This window comes from Anarrhichthys ocellatus, unplaced genomic scaffold (genome assembly GCF_004355925.1).
Source record: "Anarrhichthys ocellatus isolate YVR2014 unplaced genomic scaffold, GSC_Weel_1.0 scaffold90, whole genome shotgun sequence".
Lineage (NCBI taxonomy): Eukaryota > Metazoa > Chordata > Actinopteri > Perciformes > Anarhichadidae > Anarrhichthys > Anarrhichthys ocellatus.
In genome coordinates this window covers 704,526-722,762 of record NW_022280120.1, presented here as the reverse complement: position 1 = coordinate 722,762, position 18,237 = coordinate 704,526, and the positions used below count along the sequence as shown (strand labels likewise).

The window sequence follows — 18,237 nt, the reverse complement described above, 5'->3', positions numbered from 1 at the left end:
TATATATATGTATATGTATATATATATATATGTATATGTATATGTATATATATATATATATGTATATGTATATATATATAAGTATCATTGTTATTGCACTTTTAAAATATCGTTATTTAATTGGATTATTTATTTATCACCTAAACTCAATTACGTAATCGGAAAAGAATCTCCGCTTATTAATTTTTTTAAATGTCTATTCATTTTAATAAAAATGCTTTTTATTGTGCCTGTATTTGTACGATGAAGGCTGTGAAGAAGAAAAACAAACAATCCGCACTGTAGATTGATCCGCACATTCATTCATCTGATTTGAGATCCGCTAATTCAAACCTGCTCCCTGACGTAACTTTCACATTTTTTTTGTTGTTTTTATTTATTTATTTCGCAGCGCGACATCGAGGCTACATTTTCTGCTGGCTCCTTAATATGACCGCATCGGTGCCGTGCAGTCACCAGGGGGCATGCACATAGTAATAATAATAATAATAATGCATTTGAGGAAAGCCTGCTATTACGACGAGCCTCCATCGTTCCCACCACACGGCCGTGGAGTGATGGAGATGTGCGGTTAGGCTTCATGTGTCCGGCGGGTCTGCCCCTGGCTTTTTTTTTTCTGGGGAAGATCATATTGGATCATATTGTTTGCAGGACGCGGTTCCTCCTGCAGCCCCCCCAGTCCATCCCGACGTAGTGGTGAATTGAACATGGCGACTGTACCAGTATATTGCATCTGCAGATTACCTTACGACGTGACCCAGTTTATGATCGAGTGCGACAAATGCAAGGACTGGTTCCACGGCAGGTAAGTCCGGGATTGCTCGCCGTGGCGGCGGTGCTGTTTGTTGTGTGTGTGTGGTGGTTTGCATTTGTTTTAAACAAACAAAAATGGCGAGGTCTCGGGCGCGTTTGACAGCTTTGTGGCTCTCGGTCGCCCGTCTACATCTGAAGAGAGGCCGCTCGAAGAAGAAGAAGAAGAAGAAGGCGGAGTTAAAATACAGCCGACCGGGGTTGTGACATTATTTCGCGAATAACACAAAACATATTCCTCTTTTTAGAAAGTTCCGGTGGTTTATTGAGAGATGTCGGCCCGGGTTTCGTGTATTAATTGCACTTAGCGGGTATTTAACGTCCCCGCATAGCCCCGAAGTAATCCTCTCGCGCTGTAGCGGGCGGGCGGCAGAGGCAGCAGGGGAAGCCTCGGCGGACTCGCCGCTCGTTTGTCTCCCGTTTACTCTCCCCGTAGCCGCTTTCAGGGCCGACATTTCCAGTATATCGTCTGTAAAATGTCACATTCCAACCGTTCTCCGAGCTTTCGCCGAGTGTTTTTTTTATTTTTACAGAGCGAGGCTGGAAATCACGACCCGAGTCTGAGCTCAGCCCCCCGTCCCAGCCTTCCTGCCAGGCGGCAGCTATGGCTGACAATAGCCCGTAATGGAAGCCCTTTGAGCTTCGGCGGCGGGGAGAAACGACACAAATATGAACATTCATTGGTGCTTTGTCGGTACTTTGAGCTTTGGCGTGTTACTATTTTTGTTTCACTGCGATTTAAACGGGGGACATATCGTCCGCCGCCGCTCATCACTTTCCCCGCCGTTTATAAGCTGCAATGATCTGGGATCCCTGTTATCACCGCGCTACGTCTCCCTCCCGCCGTCGCAGTTTAGTTGCTACACAAGTCTAAGTCTTTGTGTTTGTCATGTGTCACGCTGTTCCGCTGCACTCTGCATGCCTTTTTTTGGTGTGGGGGGGGAGGTCGTTTTGTTAATCGAGTTTTTTTTTCGTTCGTCGAACGAGCCCTTCAGAGCAATGAACAGTATTTACGCGCCCGAACATTAACCCTTTAATGCCCCCCACATCCCCAGCTGCTCGGGCTGTACAGGTAGCTTTATCACATACAGTGTGTAATGAATGAACATCACCTCCAGTCACGCGTCAGCATAAACCAAACTTGCCAGTATAATTAAGAAAGTACCCATCTTTAAATTTAGACCCTAAATCAGCTTAATGCTGCTTACTATACTTTTGTTATATACAGTCGTCAGTCGTCCCCTGATAAATAGCGAAATACTGTGTTTTGTTAAGAAAAGTGTTACGATGGATCTGTCTTACATCCCTGCTTATTATATAATCCAATCATTCAGGATCCTCAGCTTGACCTCTACTAAGGGTTAAATGAAGTCATTTTGGGCTGCACTGTTGCCTCACATGCCTCAGATGGGCCCTGGGTTCGATTTCCAGGGCTGGACGGGCCCCTCTGTGTAGAGTTTGCACGTTCTCCCTGTGGGTTCCCTCCGGGTTCTTCAGCTTCCTCCCACAGTCCAAAGACATGCAGCTTAGGTTAATTGATTAATTAATTAATATTGAATTTAATTAATTAATGGGTTAATTGCCCGTAGGTGTGAATGGTTGTCTATGTGTGATGGCTCTGCGATAGCCTGGAGATAAGTGGTTAAAGATAACAGATGGACTCAGTAATTTAACTCAAATTCCAAATGATCATAATAGAAAATTAAAAAACTATAATAGCTGTGTAAGTTTAGAGTGAAAAAAACAAACATTCTATGTACCGACATGGTACTATGTTCTCAGATGAGATTAGAGGATGTAATGGAGATTTGCTACGGGGGTGGCACTTTATTGTAGACTGTTATCTGACGTAATAACTGGTAATAACATTGTCAAGTTATAGAAAATATGTGGAAATATGACAAGATATAATAGCACACAGGTATTTGGTTGTGAGCGTGTAGCAGTTATGTAAAAGTCAATTATTTTGAGGAACAAGCTTATTTGCTGTCATGGAGTTGGATGAGAAGACTGGTATCGGTTTTTTACTCGACTGAGGTTTGTTCAGCTTCACAAAGACACAGCGGGGGGGAAACTGCTCGACCAGCTCCAAAAAACTGGGGAAAAAGAGACTTTCCCACAACTTCACGAGTTATCTTGGTTTCTACCACGTTTGAGTCACAACAGTGTTCAGGAGCGGTTCTTTTCGAGATGCTGCAGTTGTTGTGCCCATCTGTTGTTGATCAGGAAATAGTTCAAACTCTAACTGCTCCTCAAACCGCAGTGACTTGTTTTTACCGTGCGTTTCTGTTTTGAGTGAGCAGTCCAACGGGCCGGGGTTGCTCTTGTGTTTTCAACACGACTTCTGTGATCGGGACCCTCCAGATTGGAACCCAGCATGTGTCTGCATGTGTGTGTCCTGTTGACACTTCAATGAGACCTGCCTGATCGGATAGTGATTGTGGTTCAAAGGAGCGGCTGTAAAACGGTGGATGAACACATTTCATTTACTATAAGTTCTTCACAATAAAGGTCTCGGTTATTTCTTTTCTGCTTGTTCTTCCTCCCTGCCGTATTAGTGGACTTGTTTTATTGAGGAATAGGTGCCAACAAAGTTCTACTAGTTCAGTGATGAACACATTTTCCTGTTGGTTATTCACAATAAAAGTCCCCTTGTGAATTTGACATTCAAAAGCTTTTATTTTGAAGGAACAAAATCAAGAAATGTTAAGTTACTGCTGATGAAAACCTAACAGGGCTCAGACAGCAGGTCTCAGCTGGGCTCCAGTCCCGGTTTTCCTAAACTATTCCCTTTGCTCTCTGGAGAAGAACTCCCATGTGGGGGGAGATGGTTGAGACCTACGTTTGATGATTTGTCTGGATTGTGCCCACATACTGTCCACATCTCAATGAGATCAGAACTCAATGAGAGCCAGGCCACCTTAGTATGTGATCGGATCCCAAAGCACGCGAGATCCAATCTCAGAGCGTACAGACTGGACAGTGAGTGCGTCCTGGCGTGATCGGTTGACAAAAGACACGTGCGACCACTGTCATAGTTGCGTTTTATTTGGTGACATGTCCAGCAAAGTTTATATTTTATTCACAATTCTGTAATAACAGACCAGTAAATTATGTTTTATGTTAGTTTTAACATAAATACATCAACAAAATTAACTCGCACATCAATATATATTTTTTCAAACTCTTGTTTTTGTCATGTGAACTTTCACACAGAACTTGAATACTATGCGCCCAAAAAGCGGCGGACTTTTTTCCGTAACAAGGTGGATTTTCCTGAATTTTTGCACCGCGAATAAAAGCATCAACCAATCATGTTGTGCGGAAGAGTTACGCCTATAACTATGAGGATTTTAAAACAATAACACAAAGGCTAAAATCAGAATCGCATGTGCAGCAGTCAACACTCTACTCTTCTAGAATATGGATAATAAACCCAAGGATCATGTTCCAGTTCCACCCAACACAGATTAAAGAAATGCTCACTAAGAGGTTGCATTGAGTCACAGAAGCTAGTGGCACTTTGACTCTACATTTCCATTTTATACAGTTGCAGAGGTTAACTTGTTAGCCAAGAGTGGCCCACTTACACCTCCAGCAGACACGGAGCAAGATTATCCTCCCACTGACGTTGTGTTTCTGGCTGCCAGACAAAGGGAATTTCACTCTTCACATTACTGTTATCTCTGTTCTGGTCTACAGGAGCCCCATTGGGATGTCTTCTTAGCCGCTGTGTGGGACACAGTGACAGTAAATGTACCGTAAAAACAAAATAATGAGCTAAAACTGCGTATTCTCTGTAGTTTTGTTACTATGAGCGATCCTTTTAACACACACAATGTTATTATAGAATATTGATTAATGCAGCTCAGTCTAATTTCATTTCACTTACTGTCACTAAGGTATAACCGCAGTGTAACAGTGCACAGTAGACAGATGTAGTATCTTCAGTTGAGAAACAATTGTCAAAGAGTGATGAGCTGTCCAGCATAAAATAAGTCAACACTTCCTGCAGCTGCTTCAAAATAAAAGCCTTCTGGTAGTTCACCGGAAAAAGGGAACCACAGGAAGAGCTGAGTGTGCATTTGCAGAACATTAAGACTTCATTGTAGCCCTGAAAGCCCAGAACAGAACTGCTGACCAAGAAACTGTGAGTGAAGGGAAAAACTGGAAAGTAGGAGTGAAAATTCCAAACCAACATTAACTGCTATGTTGTATATAGGAGCTACAAAACTACTGCAAAAATTGGTGCGAAAGCATAGCGCCCGCCCTACATTTCCCTCTCAGGTTAACACTGTTAGCTCTGTCAGCACCGTTGCTGTGGTTTGCACTGTTAGTGCCTTTAACACTGTTAGCCTCTAGCCGCCGGCTCAGCCGTCGCCATGTTGAGAGCCGTGTGGAGTTATGCTCTGCATTTGGAATTTCGCACCTTTAAAAACATCTTTCTGATTAACATATTTTGAACATTTAAAAAAAAAAAAAATTCCAGATTGATCTATGATAACACATAGCTCTAATATGTTACGTTTTTTTGTCCCCTATGCATCCAAAAGTTACCTACAGTAAGAAGATACACATTTTCAAATGTAAATGTTCAACCATTAAAACAAACGCACCAATAAATTCCCAGGTTTTATTCAAATAAAAGAATTGAATCGAAATGATGAGCCCTAATTGCATCAACATCAGTCAATATGGAAACACAGTAGCCTGCACCCATCACTGCAGCTCTGTGACTCACCTGTGTAGACCATCTTGGAGATTGCTAGATACTGGAGATACACAATAAATATACTCCATACTCTAATTCCTGTTTGTCAAAAGCACTTATGAATCTGTCTCGACTTGAGTTGAAGTCCACAAAGCCTGACTGTCAGTGGATTAGCTCTGGGCTTTCACCACACTGACATCGCAGTGTTTTGGTTATTCAGCTACTGTATTGATAGTGTGTAGTGTTGATGTTACAGCTTCGTGGTGTCAGGCTACTTAGTTTTACTTTTATTTGCATTATATCTGATATCTTTTTGGAGACAGATGTTTCTTGCCACATCAATATAATGAAGGTAAATGGTTGCATTCACAGCATTTCTGTTTAATATATCTTTCCAGAAAAAGTGGAAACACTGTTAACAGATTTCCATTGGAGCTAGTGTCTATAACTATCTCTCCTCATCCTTAAAACAGTCATTCTTTCAGCTTCAAGTAACAAGCTTTAATGGGAATGATCCGGGTGGTGTGATGCGCTCTCCATATCGGACATCACAGGTCAGCTGTGTATTGTACATATCGGCAGTCCTGATAATATTGATCCTATTCTGGTACAGACATGTCTAGAGCCCACCGGACTAAAAATGCATAATAGCTGACATCACCTGGTGGGCCTCAAATGACAGCATTTTACAGGAATGTGCTAGCTAACGAATGAAGTAGCTAGTGACTAGCTCGCGCTACTATCTGGCTTCTCTCTAAGGAGGATAAAGAGACGACTAGTTTCAAACAGCATCTCCTTCATGGATACTACATGGACACCCATGAAACATACGCTGTTCTGTAACAGCACAGGTGGCTAACACTAGCAAGCAACCCTACAACATGGCGCTGGGGGAGAACAGGACAGCTGTGTTGTTTGTTTCTCTACTGATTCACGAGCTAGCACGGCTACCAAAAACTAGCCAACCAATGCCTTTGGTTGTTTACGTTGGTCACATAAACCTCACCTTGTATCTCGTAGCGGTGGAGTCATTGACCCGAGAAAATGTAATTGCACACTATTTACCTGTATTGTGTTTAATTGTAATCAGACATTTGTCAATCAAACAGCAAGCAAGTATTCGATGTCCCTGACCAAAAGGCAAAAACCTGAGACTGAATCAGATTTTGCATTATTTGCTCAATACTTTAATGAAGAATTTAAATTTAAAGCAAGAATTAAGCAAAAGTATTTGATTCATCTTTGATTCATTGGATATGTTATGGTACAGAAGCAGCATTGATTTGACAGTAGTAATGAAGGCCCCATAGCTCGATGTGTTACCGTTTCTAGCGTGTCCATCTCAGTGTGATGAAGGCCTTTGATTTCACCTCCTACAGCACGTTATGATCAGACCCGCAGTGTGTAATGTAGCCTGACCTTTAGTACTTACTGAGCAGCAGATATGGCAGTAAATCTGTTCAAGGGCTCCTCATGTATCTTAGTATTGCACTTTGAGAGAGAGAGAGACAGACCTTTTGAAAGAATGATCAAAATTAAAGCAGCAGAGGCTGCTGACTTTTAGTATGGACCAAGCTCCAAAACAACTGAAACCTACACTTCCCATAATGCATCTCATTTGTGTGTGTGTGTTTTATATCCCCTCCCTGGCTGGTAAACACAAAAATCTTTCGAATTCCATATGCCTGGGTTTGTTTCACAAACTTCGTGGTCAAAATATGTAGAATCAAAACCCAAACTCGCATAACCCCGATGACATCATCATGACATCATCATCAGTGTTCTGTTACCACGCGACGACTTAACGAGTCCTTAGCGTAAAATGTAAAGAGGCCCTTTAAACAGTCTTTACTGCAGTGTGTGCGAACTGTCTTCAGTGTCTGATAATCCCCACACATGTAGATCTCTACCAACATTAGTAGCATAACAGTGATAAACATATATTACGTTTTATCACATTGAAAGAGTGCAGAAACACATCACATGACATTTCATCAGTCTCTGCAGAGGAGAAGTCATTTCTCTTCGCCCCACAGAGGAAGGTCAAAGGTCAAAGTCAGTTTCAGAAGTGTTCAAGGACGACGCTGCAGCGCAGCTCGTGAAGTGATGAAAGAACTCCGATGTGGTTTCAAAATGAGTCCTATACTGATGAATCCATTCTGTGAAGGGGAAGCGGAGGTAACCTGATCTGATGATGTGCGTCTGGTCTCAAACCAGAAACGTGTCAGCAGAATGAGTCTGGAGCTGAACCACAGCTCCACTGTAGTCAAGGTGAGGTGTTTGTATAGATCTCAGTGTTACTCAAACGTACTCCTTAAAAATACATGTCCCAACCAAGTACACGTACTTTGTCCTGCTACTTAGCAGCAACATTGACGTGACCACACCTCTCTAACTTCTCTTTGATACCACAAGAAGCTGTCGGTGAAAGAGTCTCAACATCTGGTTTTTATGTACGTTTCATATTTCGGGTGAGTTGTAGTTCTCTTCAGGGCCACCAAGTCCAGGATCATGAGCAGGCATTTCCACACTACCCGCCCACTCCTGTATTTGCACACAGTGAAAGCCAGTAGGCGGTTGTAGTAAAGCCGTGGAGTTCACGGTGGGGAGGAGCATTCTGGGGGAAACTCCCAGCTCATATGGGAGGAATTTGCTCCTGCAAAAAAAAGAGCGCGACAGCTGCTGTTTGAAACAGAGCGGTGCGTTCACTGCCATCACGTCAAACACTTGATTTCACATCAATCGACTGGACTTGTCCCGTGTTTGCCTTACTTTATATCTCTTGGGCAGTTTTAATTTTCAAAAATTAGACTTTTACAAAAAAATCTTTGTGAGAAATCAATCGTTTTCTAAATGTTTCTGATGTAAACTGTCAAATGTAGAGAGGATTATTGCATCAAAGGCACCAACGGAGGCAAACTGCCTCGTGCCAATTCAACCGACACTTCCTTTGACAGCAGCCGTTACCCACAGTGTTCAGATATAGAATGCTCCATACACAGTGAAGAGGGCTGTTTGAAGTCTACTGTGTGCCGTCCTCCACTGTGCTGTCCCCTTTGTCCCACGCTCTACTCTATACGAGGACCAAATGCCCTTCTGCTGTCAACCGTCACTCATGTTAAAGGACTGTGTGTTTTTGTAGTCCATATCTCATTTTAGTACAAATTAAGAGCGCTTAAAGTTCCCGTACTGTAGAAAGATTTCCATGTCTTTTTAATTTATTCATTATAAAGCAGATCCATAAATACTGTGAAAGTATGCTTAAATACACACAGCCCGTGTTCAGAAACCTTTAAAGGAGCCGTCAGGACATCCGTGAGGTTGTGATGTCACAACGTCACCGGTAGAAGTGATGCTGAACTCTGTTTAGTTGACACACAGTGAATAAAGCAGCTCAGAGAGTATAAAGCAGTGATAACGATGTAACTTTGTAACACAATGAAAAGCATTCATGGTGTCACTGATGAAACTCAAGTCATTTGAAGTCTCTTTCAGGCATCCATTCATCCGTTACGTCTGTCCGTTCGCTCTCGTGACAGCAATATCTCAGGAACGCACAGATGAATATTCATTTCCTCTAATTCGGCACAAACCTCCACCTGGACAGATTTTGGAGGTCAAAGGTCACTGAGACCTCACGTCTGTCCCATCTCTCGCGATACCTCGAGAACGCCTTGAGTGAACTTCTTCAGATTTGACACAAACACCCACTCAAGGATGACGTGTTTGGAATTTTGAGGTCAAGGTCACATTTTTTGGCCATAACTCAGAAATTCAAATGCACAATTACGACGATTCCACGAGCAAAGGAAACCTCATGCTTCCTTAAGGTCACATTCCTCGACGTTAAAGCGGGTTCCTCCTGTTGTTTCAGCTGTGTCGAGGTGGATGAAGATGACGCTCCAGATATTGACGTATATCACTGTCCAAACTGCGAGAAGACCCACGGCAAATCCACACGTGAGTAGAGACTGAAATGTTATTTCTCTCAACGGAGACAAACACACTTCACTGCTTCTCAACTTCCTGTCACGTGATGTAAAACTCTCAGAACAGGTCAAACCGTTTTAAGGATGACAAGATGTTTTTAGTCTGCATTTAAAACTCAATTATTAGTTTTTGTTTCTATCTGTGTCGTACTGTGTTCTAAGTGATTTTTTTAATTTTTACATTGTGTTTGTTGTTTTTTCTGCTGTTCAGTGAAAAAGAAAAAGAACTGGAACAAACATGACACGGGGCAGAGCACAGACATCAAAGCGGTTCAGAACGGCAGTCAGGTGTTCATAAAGGAGCTGCGCAGTCGGACCTTTCCAAGGTAGAGACACTTCAGACGCATGAAGACACTACCACTGTGTTTGTACAACTCTTTGTTGAACTGTCCATCAATCGTGTGAGATAGAGTGGTAAACCTTAAATAGTCACACTTAATTAAGATTCCCTTTAATGGATCCAATTATAATCACATTGATAATTTGGCCTCTGTCAACATTATTCCTCACATTATTAATAATCCCACTAGGGGGCACTGTCTGACAACTTCTGAAGTTGTGTCTTCAGCAGTCTCACATGTTGCACTGTAACCATTGGTTCCAGTGGTGGACACACTTAACACACTGCCTCTGTGGGTTCCAGCGCTGACGATGTGGTGGTGAAGCTGAGCGGCGGTCAGCTGACCATGGACTACCTGGAGGAGGGCGGCTTCAACGAGCCAATCCTGGTCCAGAAGAAGGACGGGCTGGGCATGTCCATGCCCGCTCCCACCTTCTACATCAGCGACGTGGAGAACTACGTCGGTAAGGACCGCTGTTACCACGCCTACTGCTGCCATTACTCTTCTTTGTACTGCGTAACTATCTAACTACTACTGCTACGACAACACCTGTCACTGCTATGACTGATACTACTATTACTGCAGTATTACCACTACTGCACTATAACTATAGTGCTATTACTATTATTACTACTGCTGCTGCTAGTGCACTACTTCAACTACTGCTTCTACTGCCTCTGTTACTGCAGTAATCGGCACTAATATTTCCCGCTTTTGCTGCTACTGTACTAGTACTACTTTATTTTGTAATTTTACTCCCTGTGGCCTCGTATTCCTGTCCTGTACCTCTATGGAAGCATCACAAACATGGCTACAAGTAGAGAGAACTCAAAAATATTCTTTAATACATTATAACACAGTTATAATAGCACAAATCATTACAAAAAAAGAAAAAACACAAATTGAATTTCTTTGACAATTTATTTAGCAAAGCTTAAAAAAAAAAAAAAGAAAGAAAAAAACTGAAATATTTACATTTTACAACCTCTACTTACAAACTCTTTTGTCTTCTGTACTCGGGGTCAACAGCCTGCAGTTCAGTCAGATTTCACTGTGTTGGTCTCGTGACTGTTGGGCTCAGCTCTGAATGTTTTTTACAGGATGTGGTTCTTGCAAACGGTTTATTTTTAGCAACATTTTTAATGAGACACATTATTGAAATATCACTATTTTAAGTTTATATTTGGTTGCTTTTCCGGAATGAAGCGTTTTGTCACACATGATACATTCAAGGGCCGTTTGATTATTCGACGATTTAAAAAAACAACAACATGCTTTTCAAACCTGCCAGCTGTTTGTGGGGTTCAGAGGGTTAACTATTACTATCACTGCTACTATTACCACAGTAACAGTTACTATTCATGTTACAGGAATTAGTGGTAGTAGTAAAACTATCATTAGTTTTATTACTACTAATACTACTACTAACAATACTACTGATACTGTGTTGATAACTGATAATACGGATTCCATTTCTACTACTACTACTGCTGCCACTTCTATTAAAGCTGTCGTTACTTGTACAGCAACATTGAAGCTAGTACTACTGTGGCCACTAATAGTGCTGTACACTACTGTACTATCACACTACAACTACTACAACTACTGCTGCTACAATCGTTGTACTGCTAGCACTGTACCAGTACTACAACTGGTCTTCTGAAGTATTACTCTACATCTACTACAATTACTGCTGTACTCACAGTATTAGGTGCATTATTAATGTATTAACAACTTTTACTACTTTACTTTACTACTACTCCAGTATAACTATTACTGCTATAAATACACAACTATCGCTACTATACTACTATTACTCTAAATACCCATTAGAATGTCTTCATTTACAAAGCAGGTCAAAGTTATTTTGGGCAGTGCTTTCAAAATAAGAGCATGAGCAATAGAAGCGGGAACATCATCTTCGTCTATTCATAACTATTCAGTTTCTGTTTTTTACTTTTTCTGTTACTATAAAAGTACACTATATATTTTCTCTGTAATTTTAACATTATTAATCCATAATTTAGAATTGATCTTTTTGCGTTGCCTGTGTCTGTTTATTGTCTGAGCGGATGGATGTGTTGTGACACGGGTGAGTGTTGTTCAGACAGACCAACATCTCTTTCCTTGTACAGTTACAGTTTCATTCATTCTTGAAAATATGAAGAAAACCTTTGAAAGAAGGGAAATAAACACGAGACAAAAAGTGAACTATACCATTGTCTTATCAATAGGGGGCGCATCTGTCCTATGTTTTCCCTGTGCACTGGTGTTCAGTGATGACATCACCTGTTACACATCAACAGCACACTGCTGCTGCAGACATATGTTGTTCACCAGTTTCCTGTTTAAGGAAAGTGTTTAGCTTGTAGGCGGTTAGTGTTTAACCGTGTCCCACTGTCTCTGTCCCAGGGCCCGACGTCGGCGTCGACGTCGTGGACGTCCCCAAACAGACGGACGGCAAGATGAAGCTCAAGGAGTTTGTCGACTATTACTACAGCACAAACAGAAAGAAAGTGTTAAACGTCATCAACCTGGAGTTCTCTGACGCGAGGTAGTTTCTGGTGGTGACAGATTTAGCCGTGTGAAGATGGCAGTCTGAGAGAAATCCCCCGGCACTGATTTACTTGTTCTGTTTCTCTGGGACAGGATGAATTCGATCGTGGAGAGTCCGCAGATCGTGCGGCGGTTGTCTTGGGTTGAAAACTACTGGCCCGACGACGCTCTCCTCGGGAAGCCAAAGGTCACCAAATACTGTCTCATCTGTGTCAAAGACAGCTACACAGACTTCCACATCGAGTGCGGAGGCGCCTCGGTCTGGTACCACGTCCTGAAGGTCTGTCACACTTCCTGTTAGATGTGATGAGAAACACCCGGTCATATTAGAGCTATGTGTAGAGAAGAATCTGGCCATACGATACGTATCATAATACCAGGGTTACGATTCAATACATCACGATACTGTAAGGAAGGCGATATATGTTGCCATTTAAAAAAATGTAATTTAGAAAAACTGTCATAGTATAAACGCCACCATGTGAAGCATGGAATCTGACTTACAGAAAAAGTTGTCTTTCTGCATGAGCTTTTATTACTGTCCCTGTAGCATCCATAACCATAGCACGACCTGTGAGATCTGAACAACCGATTTAACAATCAAAGAAAATAGAGTAAAAGTACTTTAGGTATACAAATGAAGTAAATAAAAAAATGTTGAACTATTGATCAAAATCAATAGTGTTTTTGATAATCGATAGATTATCACGAGACAAAATATTGCGATACTTGAGTCTATTGGTATTTTCTGACACCCCGAGTTTATACAACTCTGGTTTTATTTCAAGACGTAATGTGGAATCTCTCATACAATCACGATGATGATGATGATGATGATGATGATGATGGTGGTGATGATGAGGATGATGATGGTGGTGTCAGAAAACGTGACGGTGTCTGTGTTTATAGGGGGAAAAGATCTTCTTCCTCATCAAGCCCACCTCCGCCAACATGTCTCTGTACGAGCGCTGGAGGTCATCGTCCAATCACAGCGAGATGTTCTTCGCTGACCAGGTGGACAAGTGTTACAAATGCACTCTGAAGCAAGGCCAGACGCTGTTCATCCCATCAGGTCAGAGCTGCACTCGGCCCCGGGATTTAGGAGAACACCCAGTAATGTAGACCAGTGATTCTCAACTGGTGGGTCGCGACCCAAAAGTGGGTCGCAGACCCGTTTTCAGTGGGTCGCGGGCCTTTGACTGAAAAAAAAAAAGTTGCGATTTTATTCTGAAGGGCATTTTTTATGCAGCGGAATTATTCCAGCATTTACGGCACTTGTTCAGCGGTGCAGGAAAAACACCAACCAATGCGTTGTGAATCACGTCAGTTGATGCAGCTCAGCCAATCAAATATGGGCATTCTGACAAGTTTCCTGACTTGTGAGGACGTACACACACCGTGGGTACTTCTCAAGTCTCTTAATTGCATCCCTGTTTCTCTCACTTGCGTCCTTTCCTTGCGTCTTAGTCCATCCAAGGGATGCATGGAGGAAACCATGCGAGGAGCGAGGAAACGACAATTAAGAGACTTGAGAAGTATCCCGTGACACACGGGGGAGAGACGAGGATATAGACAGCAGAGCAGGACTGTTGTAGTGAGAGATGTGAAAATCAAATCATAGGACGATTACAAAAAGAGAAAAATGTCCAGAGAGACCAGAGTCATTAGACTCTGACTGGACAGAGTCATAAAAGTGAATTCCAACACTAATTTCTCTTTTTAGAAAATGAAAAAAATATTATATTGTGGCTTTTTCACTTCATCCTGAATGAACTGAATTTAAAGCTGCAGATCATAATTTTTCTAAAATGAATTTTGTTACGCAATTTATTTTTGAATCCAGCCATTATTTTACTTGAAATGAGAAGAACATTTATTCATGTATTGCTATGTATTATTTATAATCCATCCAGTTAAATTTGAAAAATTAGAATAATATTTGTTAAAATATAATTGATGTGTACTTTCTTTATTTGATTTGGCAGTTGTTTACCACACAGAGACATTACTACTACTAGACTTCTTGAATATAGATATACCCGTCGTGGGTCGCGGCTTTAAGCTCATTAAGTGGTGATGGTGGGTCCCGCAGCCAGACCAGTTGAGAACCACTGCTGTAGACGATGCTGCTCCGTCACCGCGACCCTGCGTCCGTTATAACCGACCAATCGGGACGGTTTGAAACTGTAGTAGAGATCCCAGAGAGTCCAAACATAGTGTGGTATGAGTGTATAAAATGGCAGAGGAAACATTAACATTATGTCCTTTTGATTTGAGGGAATGTTTAGTTCTGGGGGAAAAAAGCTGATTTCTCAGAATTGAATCATCATTGAAGTTGTTTTTCTAGCAAAGAAATGCTAAACATCCAGCTTTCTTTTCAGTTTTTTAAACCACTTTAAATCTGTTGCTCAGGCACGCTAATTATTTTTAAAGACTCCACTTTGGACATTTATTCACTATATTTTGACCTTTTAGAGACAAATCAATTCATTGCAAACAGTACGGACTGATACATCTGTTTACTTTAAATGAACTAAATTGAAGAGAAATCAGAGTTGAAGAGATTAACATACTTTACTTGTTTTGTCTAGTTTGTAGATGGTATATTTTTACAATTATTTATGAATACTTAACAACATGGAAATAACATGCAGGTTTTTATTGTCTTTTTAGATTTCAGAAACTGTTGAGGTGTAATTCTCCATCACATTATATGTCATTATATGTCACAGTAATAATATATTGTACGTTGTGAAAATCAAGTGAGAGATTTGTTTATGGATAAAATAGCACAACGAATAAATATCGCTAACAAATAACATATGGCAAATGAAATGTCTGACTAATCAAAGTACGACATATAATCGTCGCCATAAATAAATAAATGCTGCTCGCTGATTCACGGCTTTGTCTACATTGGTCCAACACAGCCAGAGATATTAAAGAGAGAGCTCCCCAGTATAAAGGAACGGCCATCCCATACTGTACATCATGACAAATCAATCAATCAATCAAAACACCAGCCAATAAAAATCTTCCATAATGTTGGTTGAACAACTTTCCATCAAGTTCGGCTCTTGAGAAACTCCCACAGATCATGAGGAAGAAAGCCTCGGAGTTTTTTACGCCTTCTGGGAAAGGATTTTTGGGAATTTGTTAAAATGTTGTTTGTGTTTTTTAATTAATTATTTATTAACTTAATTACTTTTTAACTTTATGTTTGGCTATTTACTTATTTCCAAGTGATAATATATATTATTGTTGTTATTATTATTCATGTTCAATATGGGGGAAGGTTCAGTTAAGTATGCACATTATGTTAAATGTATAAAATCAATAAATATATGTAAAAAATAATAGTGTAATAGTAGTGATAGGGTAAATGATAAATGCGAGTATAGAACACTGTAGGAAGTGAAGGTAGGGAACAACTAGAAACTAATAATACAGATCTGTCTTTCATATTTCATGAGCAAATGTTGCATTAATGAACATCTCTTGTATTCACAGTCACTGGGTTTGAGCTGATTGTGGTTGTTGAACTGTGATCGTCTCCTCAGGTTGGATAAATGCAGTACTGACTCCGGTCGACTGCCTGGCGTTCTCTGGACACTTCGTCCACAACCTGAGTGTGGAGATGCAGATGAGGTTTGGACACCTGTCTTATAGCACACACACACATGCTTTATGCTGCCTTCTTTTGCTCTGTATTGCTGTGGTCCGCCATGCCTCCCGCAGACGGTCGTGTCCTAGTTTGGGGGATGAAGTGTGACTTGAAGACGTTGCATATTTGTCCTTGGCTGATCTTAGTAGTCTCCGCTGGATTCTCCGTTTAGGTCTTCAGTTTTAGCTCCAAATTCCACCGATCTGTTTATGACTCCTCCGCGTTTGGAAAATGCCTTGTGAATTGCATAGTTTGTTGCAGTAAAGCTGTTGGTAATGCGTGACGATGTTTAGCTGAGACATCTCGGTTTATTCCTCCTCAGAGCGTATGAAATCGAGAAGCGGCTAAAGGTCAGAACTCTCACCCCCTTCGCCAACTACGAGACGGCGTGCTGGTATGTGGGACGACATCTCCTCGAGCGATTCAAAGGTAAACTCTTAAATCACTTGCTTGTATTTATAGATTTGTTTCTTTTTTTGCTCTAATTTGTGGTATTTCAATGTAAGCGTAAATCCTCGTTTAACTCGCATTGCTCCAGAAGAATGCGTGAAAGCAAAAACCCTGTTAGAAGCACGGCTGCATGTCTGCCGCACAGATGAGGAGCTGGATGCTCTTAATATTATTTCAGTCATTAAATCGGTGAAATCGCCGAGTTCACAGATGATTAGCTTCAAACGGTTTGGCCCAGCTAGAATCACTTGCTCCATTACAGGCCTGTGTTTAAACTCCCCTCGGCTGGCTCGGCCCAATCTGTTTATGTTTCCACTCGTTTCTGTGTATGTGTGTGCGTGTTAGAGCCAGATTGCTATTGTGTGTGATGCACACTAACCCACAATATAACGTTATTTCCTTTTAGCTTCGAGGTCAAAAAAGACTCACTTAGTTCCTCGATGTTATGAATAGTTTCCTGTTTTGGTCATAAATCCACTTCAGTTGATAGAGCTACTTCGATGTTCGGTGCTTTTAAACTGAAATTAAAGAGGAAATACACATCTGCATTAAAGCTTAATTTGCATAAAGTAACAATTAAAATAGTCAATTTATTGATAACATTGATAACATTAAGCCACGAGATATTTCCTACACTTTCAGTGCAATACATCACACTGAACATGAGCAATGTGACGTTACCATTGTGTTGTTTGGTTGCTATAGTAGTAGTATACAGTATAGTATACTGTATATTCCTTTAGATAAGCTTTATTTCACAGAGGAAAACTCACTTATTGTTCTTCCATTTGAGGTTTTCGTATTGGTGCTGATGCACAGTGATCCAGAGTGAGATGTTGATTGTGTACCTCAAGAGCTTTTACATGTCCTCTGGCTGTTTGGGTGCTCAGCTCTGGTTCACTCTGCTAGCAGGACAGTCTGTCCAAACACACGGTCACCTAGCTGACAGAATCCAACAACTTCACATGGCGTCTCGTCGTCAGCTCATCTGTTCTTGTGTTTGAGAGCAACTCGTTCAGTTACATCTTGTAAATCTCTCGAGTGCACTGAACATGTACACAACTTAATGGCCTTGACTTTCAACTATCAACATTAACGTTTGCGTTTCTTTTTCTGCAGGTTTACACAAAGCAAATAAGCAGCCAGCCCCATACCTGATACACGGTGCCAAAATCATCAATGGAGCCTTCAGAGCTTGGACTAAAAAACAGGTACGGACACGTTGGGATGTGTTTGTGTGTGTCAGTCGTCCATCGAGGCTGCTGGGAAAAGCAATGACAGTTTTGTTTGTTTTCTCGTAACAGGCCCTCTTGGAACATGAAGACGAGCTTCCAGAGAACATGAAACCATCACAGCTCATCAAGGATCTCGCCAAAGAGATCAGACTGTCAGAGGTATTCTCATTTCATTTTTGTAAACGTGATCAACTGCTCTCTAAAAGTTCCAGGTAGTTTTCGCACTTTGGTGGCAGTAAGAGATGACTGTTTACATTTTTACATCAAGGCGGTGATGTTGTCCGGATGTGCAACGTGAGAGTCTCTCAATTACTACTGTTGAGACTGCAATAACTGCATCCATGTACTGTGGATGTTCATGTTCCCTAATGATTCTGATGAGTCCACCTGTCTGTTGTTGTAGCACCAAAGTGAAGTAAAAAACATGCCTTGATATTAGTCCCTGCAGGAGTTAAAGTAGGACTTGTCACTTATATCACAT

The 18,237-nt window shown here is 41.3% G+C and overlaps 1 protein-coding gene across 2 annotated transcripts in view; it reads left to right on the top strand.

Annotated features, from left to right (window-relative positions):
- The first annotated feature begins 297 nt into the window (after positions 1–297).
- phf2 (PHD finger protein 2) overlaps positions 298–18,237 on the top strand; it is a 30,596-nt gene continuing 12,656 nt past the window's right edge. For both annotated transcript variants that reach the window (XM_031875378.1, XM_031875377.1), the window contains exons 1-11: positions 298–805; positions 9,396–9,481; positions 9,722–9,836; positions 10,154–10,314; positions 12,264–12,405; positions 12,501–12,687; positions 13,317–13,479; positions 15,968–16,055; positions 16,394–16,500; positions 17,641–17,732; positions 17,826–17,915. In XM_031875378.1, coding sequence (XP_031731238.1) covers positions 708–805; positions 9,396–9,481; positions 9,722–9,836; positions 10,154–10,314; positions 12,264–12,405; positions 12,501–12,687; positions 13,317–13,479; positions 15,968–16,055; positions 16,394–16,500; positions 17,641–17,732; positions 17,826–17,915 — 1,329 coding nt within the window. In that variant the 5' untranslated portion in view covers positions 298–707. The remainder of the gene's footprint in view (positions 806–9,395; positions 9,482–9,721; positions 9,837–10,153; positions 10,315–12,263; positions 12,406–12,500; positions 12,688–13,316; positions 13,480–15,967; positions 16,056–16,393; positions 16,501–17,640; positions 17,733–17,825; positions 17,916–18,237) is intronic.